Genomic DNA, 13,759 nt, shown 5'->3' on the forward strand with positions numbered 1-13,759 from the left:
ACTAATAATCATGGGTTTTTTTCTTTGTTTGTAGGTTCATTCACTTGTTGCTAGAGATAACACATCTAGTATGCAAAAGATGTAGGAGCTTTAGTGTCAAACCCAAAGGCCTCCAAAGAAACCACTGTTTTCCATAGAATAAAACTGCACCTTGTAACTGTATTTAAAATATAAGTTTGCCTCCCCACACAAGTTTTGGAAGGTTATGAAGTGTGAAACTAAAGGAGCCGATATGGATCCCCCTGTGAAAGTTTTGTAATGGTACATGATTTTTATGCACACTGTATTCAAGAAGCAGTTGGCGAGAGTCTTGCCTGAGGAAAGACATCAGATTTGGTGTGAAAAATAACAAATTACTGTTCCCATCAGCTATCTCAACATTGCTTCCACCAAAACATATAACAACCCTGGTAATTTTGAGGCATGAAGGGTGACATTTTGGTGGAAAGAAGGGTCCTGGTTCTGGTTTAGATAGGTTTAAGTAAAATTGTTTTGGTCTGGATGGGAAGTTTTGCATTGACTGAATTCAGAGAGCACACCCAGGTTGCTTGCCTAAACCCAGGAGAAAAGAGTGGCCCCACAGTATGGGCCCATGACCATCCGCTGGGAATTGAATGTTTTGGTCCTGGTTCTGCCAGGCGTTGCCCAGGTTTTGGCCAAAAGGTCTTGCAGGCCAGAGCTGTTTCCAGTTCAGGGGGCAGCTGACTGGTTTTGAGGATCTACACTGTAGACGTAGCTCTAGGAAATGGTAATGAGGCACAGAAGCCTGTCTGTGAAACTAACCATTAACTTCACCACCACGTGGAGATACTACCTACCCTGCGGTGGTGCTGTGGGAAGGAATGCATATCAACTGCCTTGGAACAAGTAACAAAAATAAACAGCAAGCTATCCAACTGATATCGATAGGCTTGTGATTTACTCCGGCTGGGAGAAGGTCATGTAGGACGCTGGGCCAAATGTGACCAGACAGCCGTGGGCACACCGGGAATGCCGCCGGCGCTGTGGGGCAAGGGGGGGGGTGGCTGCATGTTTGGTAGGCACCAGGCAGAGCAACAGGGACTTGCTTCAGTGAGCATGTGAGAGCAGTGCTGAGGAGAAAGAGTAGGTCGGAAAGGAACGGTGAACGTTGGGTACCCCACTGTCAGTTTGTCACAAAATTTGTAGGACTTTATCCCCTTTGAGACCTCTTCTGTTATTAAATGATGTTGTTCCATCAGCAGTTCAAAACTGTTTAGGAAAGATGGAATGGATGTGTGGCATAATTCTTTAATAGAAAAACCAGGGGCTCGTAGGAGTTTTGTGTTATCATTCCCAGTACTGTGAGAAGCCAAATGCAGTGAGTGGCACAATTCCCATTCCCCAACAATAGAGCAGTTTCTCCCAGGAAACCAAATTGGTGTAAGTTACATTAATTATACACTTGTGTGACATGATCCATGAAGGGCAAATTCAGATTTCAGTGCCACCTAGATTTCTTTCTGCACTAGTGTGCACTAACTTGCACTTTTGTTTCTGTTCCCTGCGTTGGATCAATCTTTCATCAGCCAGGTGCTGGTGGCTGGTCAGTAAATACATTTAACTCATCCCTTCCTTCTCCTGTTTGCTTTAGAATTACACAGACTCCACTGGAATTCATGGGAGGTGTGATACCCCAGAAAACCTTTTGACAAAAGGATGCCAGTTGAATTTGGTTGAATTTCCCATTTCAGAAGTAGAAATTCACAGTAACAGGCCCCTAACTGTAGCAACCCAGAAGAATTCTGATGTCACACAGATTTCTCCTCAAAAATTAACTCTCAGGCTGAGACCAGGTAAGTCACTCAGTTAACAGATGCAGGATTTTTTTTTTCAGTCTGAATGGTCTAAAAAAAAAATCCTGATAGAATAAAGACTAAAAACCCCAAAATATCTGTTGACTCATCAGATGAAAACTAGGTTTGACTGAGTTCAAATACTTTCAGAAATGCTAGGTACATCATAAAAGTAAGGATGTATTTTTTTAGTTCTATTTTCTTGCCATTGAGGTGGCAGGGAGAGAATGGAAACACCACCCTCTACCTCCCCAGCCCTGCTCCTGTGCCTATCCCCCGCAGGTCTGGCAAACAGTGTATCTCAGAGGCAGCATAAAACTTTGCTTTGAGGATGTAAAAGGTACCAGTGACATCTATGGAAACACTTCAGACCTACTTTGGGGTCCTTGAAATGTGAATTTTTCCTGGAGAAAATTTGGAATAAAGAAACGTAAGAGACACCCAGTTAGGCTGCATCATAGTGTTGCAAATGCAAATAAAACCTCTGTGTACACTCTCGTTTTCTTTATATTTCTAAAGTACGTGGTGTGCCCCATAAGTGCTACCTTTAGTTTTAATTAGCTTTGTATCTCGATTTTCTTAAGCTGCATACTGCTGAAGTGATATTCTCATGCTTTTTCAAATTAGAGCAATCTGTTGTAAATCTATGCTTATGGCTTTACTGAAGAACAGTTTAGGAAAAAACCCACTAGAACTGCTTTTAATTTTTCAGACCCTTGTTTGAGATTTTTGTTGACAGAATTTTTGAAGTTATATTTTTAATTCTCTGGTGATTTAAAATACTAGATAATTTTCACCATATATGTAAGGTTATGAAGAAATTGATGTTGATCGTAACTTCCATGTATTAGAGCTAATATGTATCCCATTTTCCCACGTCCTTAATAGGACATGAAGAAACAATACAGATCAAGGTGCGTCAAACTGAAGATTATCCAATTGATCTCTACTACCTCATGGATCTTTCAGCCTCTATGGATGATGATCTGAATACAATCAAAGAACTGGGTTCCACTCTTTCTAAAGAAATGTCAAAACTGACGAGCAACTTCAGACTGGGGTTTGGATCTTTTGTTGAAAAACCAGTTTCACCATTTATCAAAACTACAGCTGCAGAAATAAACAACCCTTGCAGGTAGGCAGGAAAAATACCTACATCTGTATACATGTCAACATTAAGCCGTAATATTGATCTTTAGAATAAAATTAAATCCAGCAGCATCACTGGAACCTCTGCCCTCTTCCAGCTGTAAATGAGTTGGTTTGGGAAACAAGATTTGCTTCTTTTTGTTTCGCATTCTGATCGTTATCTGGTAAGTCTTGTGTTATCTGGAGAGAGGAATCTGTGAATGATTCTGCTTTTTAGCTTTTGCTAGTTACAAGCATGCTTAATGGATTAACAAGCAGCTTGCAGAGTAAGTACATCTTTTTCTCTAATTTGCTAGAATACACACATATGCAAGAGTTTTATGACACCGCTATATGGAGCAGATGCAAACTCACACACAACACAGAATAGCCGTTTCATTTACCTGTCAATGTCATTTCCCTGGGTTTTTTCCCCTTAAAGTCTCGCGCTTTCCCGCAGGCCCAGGCTGCTCTAGCCCTTTCCTAAGGCACGCGGAGGAGAGGCTGTGCTCCGCAGCCCGCAGCAGGAATGCAGCAGCGCGGCGGTGCCCTCTGAACGTCCCCAAGGGACCGCAGACCCTAATGTGCTCCTGAGTATGAAAACAAGGCACAGCAGGGAGCATGGCAAGGACCGCACGCTGTTAACAGCCTGAACTACCCTGCTCTGGGAAGCCGTTCCCAGGCTTACTGCAGACCTGTTGGTATCGCCCACCTCACCGGACCCTCTTTGATTACTTTAGGTTTTTCTGACAAAACTTTAAGTTGCTGAGAAGTAACCGTTGTAGTGATTTTCCAGTCTGTATTATCCATAAGCTGTCTCACTTACCTTGTAGAAGTGTTCCGTACGAGTGCTTACCCACCTTTGGATACAAACATGTTTTATCACTAACAAACGATGCTGAAAAATTCAATGAAATTGTGAAAGGACAGCGAATCTCTGCTAACATAGACACTCCAGAGGGAGGATTTGATGCAATTATGCAGGCAGCTGTTTGCAAGGTAATTGAAACTTTGGTATAATATTAATTATTCTGTATATTATCACTTCTACTACTAAATGGTTGTATTTCAAAGCAGCAGATCATTATTTTTCAAGACTTTTTAAATGCAGTCCAAGAACCTTATTAGATTTGTGTGAAAATACTTTTGGCTGTATCAAGTAAAACACGCATATTGGAATATTTTAGTGTTTCTTTTTAATTGCCAGAAATAATAAAAAAAACCACGACAATTGTATAATTACTGGGTCTCTTTTCTTGACTATTTTTTCTTTAAATATTTTTGACTAACTATGTTTAGAGTAGTAAGCAGACTGACATGAACATGGCCAGCCCATGTTATTAAACACAGGAATGGGGAGACAAAATGTTAGCCAAAAACAATGGAATGAACATCATCTCTTAAGAGATGTTGTGATGTTTTTGATGCTCCCTTGAAAATTATTCCCTTCACTTATTTTGAGTTGCTGTTCTTCAAATCTTTTGCTGCTTTTCTATATTATAAGTGTAATACAGCCTGCTAAACTAATGTCTTTTAAATTACAGGAAAAAATTGGATGGAGGAACGATTCTCTACATTTGCTGGTGTTTGTGAGTGATGCTGATTCCCATTTTGGGATGGACAGTAAACTGGCAGGGATTGTTATTCCTAATGACGGGAACTGTCATTTGGACCACAATAATGAATATTCCATGTCAACTGTTCAGGTAATTTACTATGAATTTTGTACAACTCTTGCATTCTGGAAATTTAAAGACTAACATAAGCAACTTAGAAAATTAATTAAAGCATATCTTTATCACTGAAATGTGTAAAAGTTGGGGAATGCAGATATTTCATGTAAACTTTTATTTGTAAAAAAGAGAACAGTGTGTTTGTATGGAGTTAGGATAGATTAAAACTAGGAAAAAAAGAAAGCACTAATCTTATTCCTGCTAACCCAGAAAACACACAGAACAGGACTGACTAGTATTTCTTTCTGCAAGGGAAGGCAAAATTTGCATTAATCGTGTTCCCTGTAAGGGTGTGAATTCAGGAGGAGTTTGTAGGACACTGTGTGGGAGAACTTACCAGCTTAAGATTCAGTGTTCAAAAATACTGAATATATACACTCTGGTGTTCAGTGTAGGACAAATACCCAGTTGCTTTGGTGCAGTGTTATTCTTTGGATTATATATATTGATATATATATTGATATATATATCTCACAGAAGCTAGTGAGCCAAGTGTCCCAGTAGGGAGGCTGGCACTGTGCTCTTCTCAGAGGGGTTTCCTTGAAAACAATGTGAGGAAATTATACATGCTATCTTTTATTTTGTATACACATAGTGCCTAATTATAGTTTATACTATACAGGGAATGGTGTTAATTATGATCATTTGAATGTGCGTTTCATGGAAGGTAATTAGCAACTGGATGCATGTGAAAAATGGATTGGTGTGGTTCTCTTCTGTTTGTTTGCAGGAGTATCCCACAATTGGACAATTAATTGACAAACTTGTGCAAAACAGTGTTCTATTAATTTTTGCTGTAACAAATGAGCAAGTTCACATATATGAGGTAAGCAAACTAAAATGTTCAGCTCACTAGTATTTGTTTTAAAGCTCACCGGTTTTCACAGCTGATACAGCAGCAGTAAGGACTGAGTTCTGCAAGACATTTATGTAACGAAAATAACTAGGACGTTATATATCAGAGGAAGTCTCTTTTACACTAGGAATGCTTCTTCATGTTCTTTGATGTTCTTGGGTAACTCTTAAATTGGATTTCAAGTTGAATCACTAATTTTATGAGTCAAGAACTGTAAAACTAAGCATTGCTAAACTATTCGGTGTAACCATTATGATTAGCCTGTTGTATTTTGTAGGGCTAGGGAGGGACAGTTAAGCTTTTTTTTTACTTTTATAAGACAAAGAATATATTCTGAAAAATACAGTTGTCTTCATGCACAACTCTGAGATCATGGGTGGGGGGTGGGTGGGGATATTAGCTGACCGGAGAGTTTTATTAATTTTGCTTTATTTCTGCATCTCTTTCCAATGAGACAAATAGGAAACTAGCAGCAAGGTTAAAATTACAGAACATGATGGACAGATTCCTCTTTCCTCAGGTATCGTTCCTCATGTCTACTGAGGGAAAACACTTCAGTACAGGCACTTCTGCCATTAGGACTCAGAATCTTGTTCTGTGACGAGATTTCCTGCTCTGTGAAGTCACATCATGGGAAATGGGAGCCAGGAGAGGGGAGGGCAGATGAGTGGTGCTTACGGACATGCAAAATACATATTTCTAATGAACTGAATATCATTCATACCTGCAGCTCCATCAGTCATCTGTGCAGGCACCTGTTTTCAGCCTCCACAGATACAAGCCCTCCTGAAGCCCCGTGCTGCTTTCGGCCTGTGGATAGTCCAGCTGTGAGCTGAGGCAAAGCCACCAACGGCTGCTTAACTGCTTTTTGCAGTGAATGACAGCAAAAGCCCTCTAAGATAAAATGAGAAGGATACTGGCAATTCTTATTTCCTTTTCTGGCCAGTCCTGCTGCTGGAAAGAAATCTTTGCATGCACAAAGAAATTCTAGATAAGAATTCCATGAGGATAATAAGGGGTTTTGCTGCCTGACCTTGGCTGCCTGGCTGCACACTGCTGCACGAAAGGGGACAAGGGGAGAGAAATTGTGCCTACAAATTTGTTCAGGTTGGTTGAGAGGGAGTCAATAAAGTCGATCCTGCTGATACAACAGGTTTGGCTTTCCAAAGGAAAAATCTTCACAGAACATTCCTCAATAGAAGCCAAAAGTAAAGAAATGAGAAGGTGCTCCTCAATGTGATAACCACACAGAAAATAGGAAAGAAAGGGTAGGGAAAAAGATCCGGTGTTACAGCAGAGAGGGCAGATGAGTCCTTGAGGTACTCAGCAGTACCAGGTTTTTCTGTTTCTGCCCTCTGTGTAACCCAGGGAAGCCCCCCACCTCCTCCAGTGCCTCTGCAACTGATTCCAGGGGCAGAGTTGTCTTTAGTAAGACTAATACTCCAGGTGTTTGACAAAAGTTACAAGAGATACATCTTTCATAAACTGATTCTCAGACCACAGCCTTGACAGGACTCTGCGTCGCGGAGCACTGAGTGCCAAGCTTTTCTAAAGAGTGTACGGAATACTGAGCTGAAGCATGGAAGTTTAAATCAACAACAGCAGAAGTCAATCGCTTATAAATGCAGTGGGATTCTATAGTCATAGCATAGATTAGTTTACATTTGTACATTAAAACCTTTTACTAAATCTCATCATTGCTCAACAGTTTCTTAAGAGGGGCCCAATTAATGACGAATGAAATATTTTTTTAATTGATTTTAATAGGAGAAGTATCTCTTTAATTTACAGGGCCTTACTTTGTCCAAAGAAACTTTTGTCTTACTGATGGTGTTGTATTTTCCCTTGGAAATTGCTGGTGGTCACCCTCAGAGTTGGCCAACAGAGTTCTTATCAGAGGGTTTCTATTTCAGTATCCCTTTGTCAGTGTTATACCAGTATCAAAGTTATCAAGTGACACCCTTTGTTCACTGGGAACACTAAATGAAGATTTATAGCTAACAAAAAATGCAAGCCATTGTTAACCCAACAGGGGAATGGTTTGTTCTTGTTACTTTCTTTTTTACGAAAAAAAAAGTGCAACTATCTTCTATTTTGTAGGGTATATAGTAATCCCATTCAGTATATTCTATCTGCTGCTTTCATCTTTTAATACTGCTTTCTGTCACTTATTTGGATAGCTATAGTTGTCGTGGTCTGATTTCAGTCCTGTATGTGATGTGGGAAATCAGTCAAAGCAAGTACAAAAGTCATATATAAGTCCCACAGTGCCGTTTTTCCATACTACAGTATACTTTCAAGGGTATATCTAGGACCTGCAAACAGGCCAATAGTGTCATGTTTTCATCTGCATGACTAAAATTTGTAATATAAATGTAAATAACCAGGTATCCATGCTTAAGAATGTACAAAGACCAAAGCAAGACAAGAGTTATTTTTGTATTAAGGCCATTGCTCAGGTAGCCTGGATGAGCTGGGAGAGGACCTTAAGCTGGCACTTGGGCACCACCATCAACCCACTCTTGTAGTGGTGTTTTACTACTTTTTTAACAGCCTCAGTGGTGGGATTCTGCAATCTCCCTCAGAAAATCCTCCCAAATTTCATTATCCTTTGAGGTGGGAAGCCTCTTCCCAAGTATCCCATCTCAAATCTACTTGAACTCAGCATCTAATTATATCAGACCCCGAAACTGACTATTGCTATTTATAATTCAGTTCCTAGGGACAAACTTACATTAAAATGACTGTGAGGACTTAGAAAGCACTTCTTTAAATAGACTTGATAGATTCCATTAGTCTTGTGTACTGTTCAGACTGTCAAATATATATTTTATATTTCTAGCCCTGTATAATCCCCAACAATTTAGCCCCAAATAATTCAGTCATTTAATATTCTTGATCCTCTTCACTGAATTTTCAGTTTATCCACGTATGTGTTTGTGTATTATTACCTAACACACAAATACTGTGATTGCATGAGCACAGAATACACATGCTTGTAACGTAGATGGTGTTAGTTTCGATCCTTCCATGCAACCAAACAGCTACGGGACAGCAATCTAAAAGAGGGGGAAAGTTTAGATCTAATGCTCTCCCCGACCACAAGAACTTTAAAAGCAGTCACATAGAAACATCTATAAGGCCACTCAAAATCAAATGCAAGAAAGGGGAGGAAGTTCCTCTCTTACACTGAGCCCTGATAATTTGAGATTACTTATAAAAATGATTTTTTTTTTTTCAAAAAAAGGAGGAGTTTGGGGTTTTTTTTCCTCAGAAAAGGTCTTTTAAAATACATTCATGTATGTCTACCTTTTTGCATCAGTCTCAGCTGAGTCTTACCAAAGCAACAGGGAATGCTTTTATTCTATAAAAGCTATGCACTCAAAAAGCATCTGTGAATGTTGCAGTAATAATGGTATTTTGACAAAATGCGTAAATCCTATTTTGGCATAAAAGAAAACACCAATCTTTAAGGTTTCATGAAGTTACTATTATTATTGATATTGCTTTTTTTCAAGCAGAGTTTAAAATTTTTTTTTCAAGCTTAGATAAGGGAAAAAACTCTCTCTAATCCTGACTAAGCAACACTTCTGAAACAGAAATTGCTCTTTTTTAGGCAAATTATTTGTTTTTACATCACAGGAAAACACAGCTTGAAAATTGGGGTTTCAGACTGCATTTCACTGCTGAAAATTGAACTAAAAAATACTCCAGTCTCCACACTTGTACATAATTTCAAATGATTTTTATAAATTTGGCACAACACTTTATTTATGATGAAAGTCCTTCTAGCAATTACACTGCTAAAAGTTTGACATAACCTCACTGAACTCAAATATATATTTGTCAAATGTCACTAACATGAATTAGAATATCTCTGTAAAATGACAGTTAACCTTTTAGTGACTGTTAGCTAAAAGACTAAATTAAATGACATCCTTTGGATGTTTTACAATAGTAGCACTCTAAAAGCATCAGACTGCCTCACCTTGTTAATGGTTAAGGAGAAATATTTGTGGAAACAGGGTTTAACCAATGGACTGGAGATACACACTTAGTCTGGGCTTGCAATTTCATCCTTGTATCACCATGCAGAAAATTTTTGTTCAAAGAGGAAAGATCAAACAAAGTCTTCAGAACAGTATATCCCTGCTGTTTGTTTTGCATACCACAGATTAAAGGGTGCTACACTTTAAATTCCAGGTTTATCATCTTTTCTTATAATTATCTCCCAAAAGGTCCACGTGTACAAAAAGCAGAGTTTCAATATTCTAAGGATCCTTGAGAGAGCCCTAATCACAGGAGGAGTCAGGAATGCAAAGACACCAGCTGTAACATAAAATGCAGTTAATCCCACTGATTTACAATAGCACTTTAGAAATCTAATGAATGATAAGTATTCCATACATAATATATAAAGTAATCACAGGGCTTTTGGAGATGTGAAGTGTAAGAGGGATATAAGGGTATCAAATTATCCATGTTTATTATAGCTCTGTGGATTTTTTTAAATTAAAATAACAGTGTTGATATGATACATTGGGAAAGAAAATAAATGCTACAAAGTGTTTTTTTTTAATAATGAACACTTACTCTTTTCTCTAAGCACGGGTACGAGTAAAAGAAGTTCACATAGAATCAGGCAAGATTAATTTTAATGGACCATACTTAAAACCTAGCTGCTAGCTGTCATGTTAGTGTCACAATGAAATTTAATGCAAAAAGAAAAGAAAGTATCTTTATCATTGAAATAAATTGCTAAACTGACACTATATTATTAACGTAAAACTAGCATACAATCAATTATAGCCGCAGACCACTGGGATGCATGTGGGGTGTTAGTTCAAACATAAACCAGCAGTAGCTTTTTAAGGGCTTTTGTTCAAAGTTCTAGTAACCCTTGAAGTTCTTACCTTCTCTGCCCTCACTAATCAGAATTCAAGATGTTCAGTTGCTTGCAAAGATTAAAAAGTGGCTGCTGTTACTGAATGTAGGGTCCAAGACTCTCAAATAGTACAGCAACAGTAGAGCAGCTGACACTGGTTTTGGCTATTTGTATTAGAGAAAAACACAGCTGTTGATTGAAAATATCTTCCTTCTAGATTTTGAAAATTAGAGCTGAAAAATACTATTTTTCAAACATTTTTCAAAATTCCAAGCACACAGAGGTGATTAAACAATATATTTCCCATTAACTTTCAGTGAAATTAGCACTTCTCCATAGGTCTTTTTCAATAGGACATGTGTTATTGAGTCTACGAGGGTCTTTGAAAATGTCACCATTGTTTATTTTAGTTGGCTTTAATATATTTTGCTTTTTTCCAGATGGTAGCTCCTTGTCAGCTAGTTGTATTTTTGTGCTTTAAATTCTTTTTGTATTTTCAGAACTATGCAAAGCTTATTCCTGGAGCTACAGTTGGACGATTACAGAAGGATTCTGGAAATATTCTCCAGCTGATCATTGCTGCTTATCAGGTAAGATGGTTATAAAGTGTTTTCTTCCTGTATGTCTGTGTTATCAAAATTAGATTACAATTTGGTAAAAACTAGTGTCTTTGATTCTTTTTATGCAGTGATTACAAGAACATAATTTTTTATGCTTAGGTGCTGACCTTAATGGGAAAAGTTTTGTTCACCCTGAGGATTAAGTGAGCACACAAGCAAAATTCCTATAACTTTCTGTCATGCCTTAGTTCTGCTTGAATGTTAAATTCCCATCAGTGTCTCATCTGTCTTGCCTTCTTCATAGCCCTGTATTTCACACCTACTCTTAAGACTTCTTTAGTATAGGTAGTCAGGTCTCCTGGTTCAATACGTCAACAGGGACTCAACTCTTTTCCCATCGGTAGTGGTCACCAGAGCAGATGTACAATTGCTCTGCGGGAATATCGGGGAAAAAAGTGCTATCCTGTACTCAGTACTCCTCTTTGCTTTAGCAATTTGATGCTGCCCCTCTGAGGCTGTTCTGAGGTTTTTAAAAAACAGAATGCAGGAGCTGAAATGGGTTTGTTTAGATAATACTAAGAAATACTGTAAAGATGATAGGAACATAAACACAGTGCTGCTCCTCAGAACTTTGCTTGTAGAATGCACCCTGGCTACCTGGTTCTCTTCATTCATTCAGGGGAATGTTTTTACACAGTTCTACATGTCTACACAGCTTTATAGTTGACATATATGCTGATATACCATCGATTTCTCTCTTCCGTCTCAGCTCCTTTTTATTAAAAACCTGCTCCACCAGTTGCCTACAATGACAAACAACTCTTTGCAAATAGCTTCTGTTTCTTTCCTTTTTTTTTTTTTTCCCCTGCTCTTCCTCCTATCATCTGAATGAGATGATCAAAGTTACACCCCAAAATTATTTTGGTCTTGATGATAGGAAAGCAAACCAGATTCTTCTAAGTCTCTTAACTCTTCCAAAAACAATACAATTGGTGAGTTACAATCTTTAAATGAAATACAAACCACCAAAATATTCTCTGTCCTATGGAAAATGAAATAAGCAAAGAGCTTTTACCTTAATCTTGGTAGTCTCCAAATGTAATAAATATAGGGGGAAATCTTTTTATGAGCAAGGTTATTGCTCAACATCCAGTGACACCAGGATTTCACTTCTGCAGTCCAACCTGTCACATTTGGTTCCTATCAGGATTTCTTGAGGCTGGCACTCTAACATATAGACATTCCTACATTTAACAGCTGAAATACCATTTTCCAGTAAGTAACGCAAAAACATGAAATAGTTGTCCCATTGCTGTGTCCTGGTGCCTTTGCTGTAACATTGTATTAAGTGCAGAATGGTGCTTCCTCTAATTGCGGTGTCATGGCACATTCTACCATACTGGAACACTGGAAAGGTGGAGAGTGCATCCTTGCCTCTTCCCCTCAGTGTCTGCATACGTACCTACTATGCATGATTATTTTTTTTTCCTACTGTCCTTTTTGAACATGCTAATATTGTCAGTCTCCATTACCTTGTGTGGAAAAAAGGAGTTCAGTTCCACTGTGTCAAGACACGTGGAGGTTTCTTTCCCATTTTAAAATACTCCCTATGCTTTAAAATTTCACTGAATGCACTTAGTTCTCGTGTTGCAAGGTTTTGTGAATAACAGCTCTGCATTCACCTTATCTTCCTTCATGTCTTGATGATTTCATAATAATTTGCCATTGAGACACCTTCCACCCCCCAATCTTCTCTCCAAATTGGACAATCCCAGCTTTTTAAGTCTCTCCTTGGCTGCTCCATCCCCTTGGTGACTTTAGCTGACCTTCTCTTTACCCTCCCTGACTCAATGAGTCCTTCCTGAGATGTGGGGACCAGAAGCAAGACAGGGTACGCTAATAAACAGAGGCAAAATTCTGTCTTGTTCTCAGCATCCTTGCTTGTGACACCAAGGACACTGTTGGCTTTTTGGCTGTTGCATGCTTTGAGCAAGTCGTCTCCCAGAGCTGTCAGTGGTGATTTCGGTGCAGCTCCTGAGTTGTTTCAGCTGGTCCTGAGTTGTTCAGTTTCAGCCATTTTGTGGGCAAGGGTTGGAGGGGGCTCCAAGCTCTGTGCTCGCTCCCCTCCCGTAGCGCCAGGGAGGCAGCTGCAGGAATGGTGCTTCTGCCTTTGGGCCATAACTTGTCACATCCTCATTCAGGTACAGCATGTCCGGACCATGCGCCAAAATTGCTCATAGGTTCTTAAAATCCCACATATGTTTCAAGATGTACAAAGTGTACAAGTAGCAACTTGTTACACCCAAATTTCCCAGAGCCCATTTTATTGCACTTAACCTCAAAGGTTAACAATATTATTACTTCATGATTTAAAATCTTCCAAGCAGGAAACACTGAAAACCACCTTATTTGACATAGGTGAAGACATCTGGGGTTTTTTGGACTGGGAAGGGGGAAATGCAGGTAGACCTATGGTTAAAAATCACATGCAAAACAGAAGATCTAATTCCATTTTTGTCACAGACTTTTCATACTCTCAGAAATGTAATTCAATGTCCAGTGTCTCTGCTTTTTTACTCACAAAAAAGAAATAACTATTTCCCTCACCCCCACCCAAGAACATAGGCTGAATCTTTTAATGATTTAAAGTGCTTTTGAGCCTTTGCTTGCTGTACAAACACAAGGTTTGCTAATACCATTCACTATGTGTTGCTATCTAAAAGCTTCAGAGAGGAAGTAAGCAAAGTTAAGAAAGTCTGAATTGTCAAAATATTTGTTAAAAG

General features: G+C 38.8%; 1 protein-coding gene across 9 annotated transcripts in view; it reads left to right on the forward strand.

Moving 5' to 3' along the window:
* The window catches only part of ITGB6 (integrin subunit beta 6), a 51,990-nt gene that overhangs the window by 19,091 nt on the left and 19,140 nt on the right, over positions 1-13,759 (forward strand). For all 9 annotated transcript variants that reach the window (XM_080399162.1, XM_080399161.1, XM_080399163.1 and 6 more), the window contains 6 exons: positions 1,613-1,814; positions 2,703-2,949; positions 3,776-3,941; positions 4,487-4,648; positions 5,406-5,501; positions 10,917-11,006. In XM_080399162.1, coding sequence (XP_080255288.1) covers positions 1,613-1,814; positions 2,703-2,949; positions 3,776-3,941; positions 4,487-4,648; positions 5,406-5,501; positions 10,917-11,006 — 963 coding nt within the window. The remainder of the gene's footprint in view (positions 1-1,612; positions 1,815-2,702; positions 2,950-3,775; positions 3,942-4,486; positions 4,649-5,405; positions 5,502-10,916; positions 11,007-13,759) is intronic.

The sequence above is a fragment of the Falco punctatus genome (assembly GCF_963210335.1).
Source record: "Falco punctatus genome assembly, chromosome: 8".
Classification (NCBI taxonomy): domain Eukaryota; kingdom Metazoa; phylum Chordata; class Aves; order Falconiformes; family Falconidae; genus Falco; species Falco punctatus.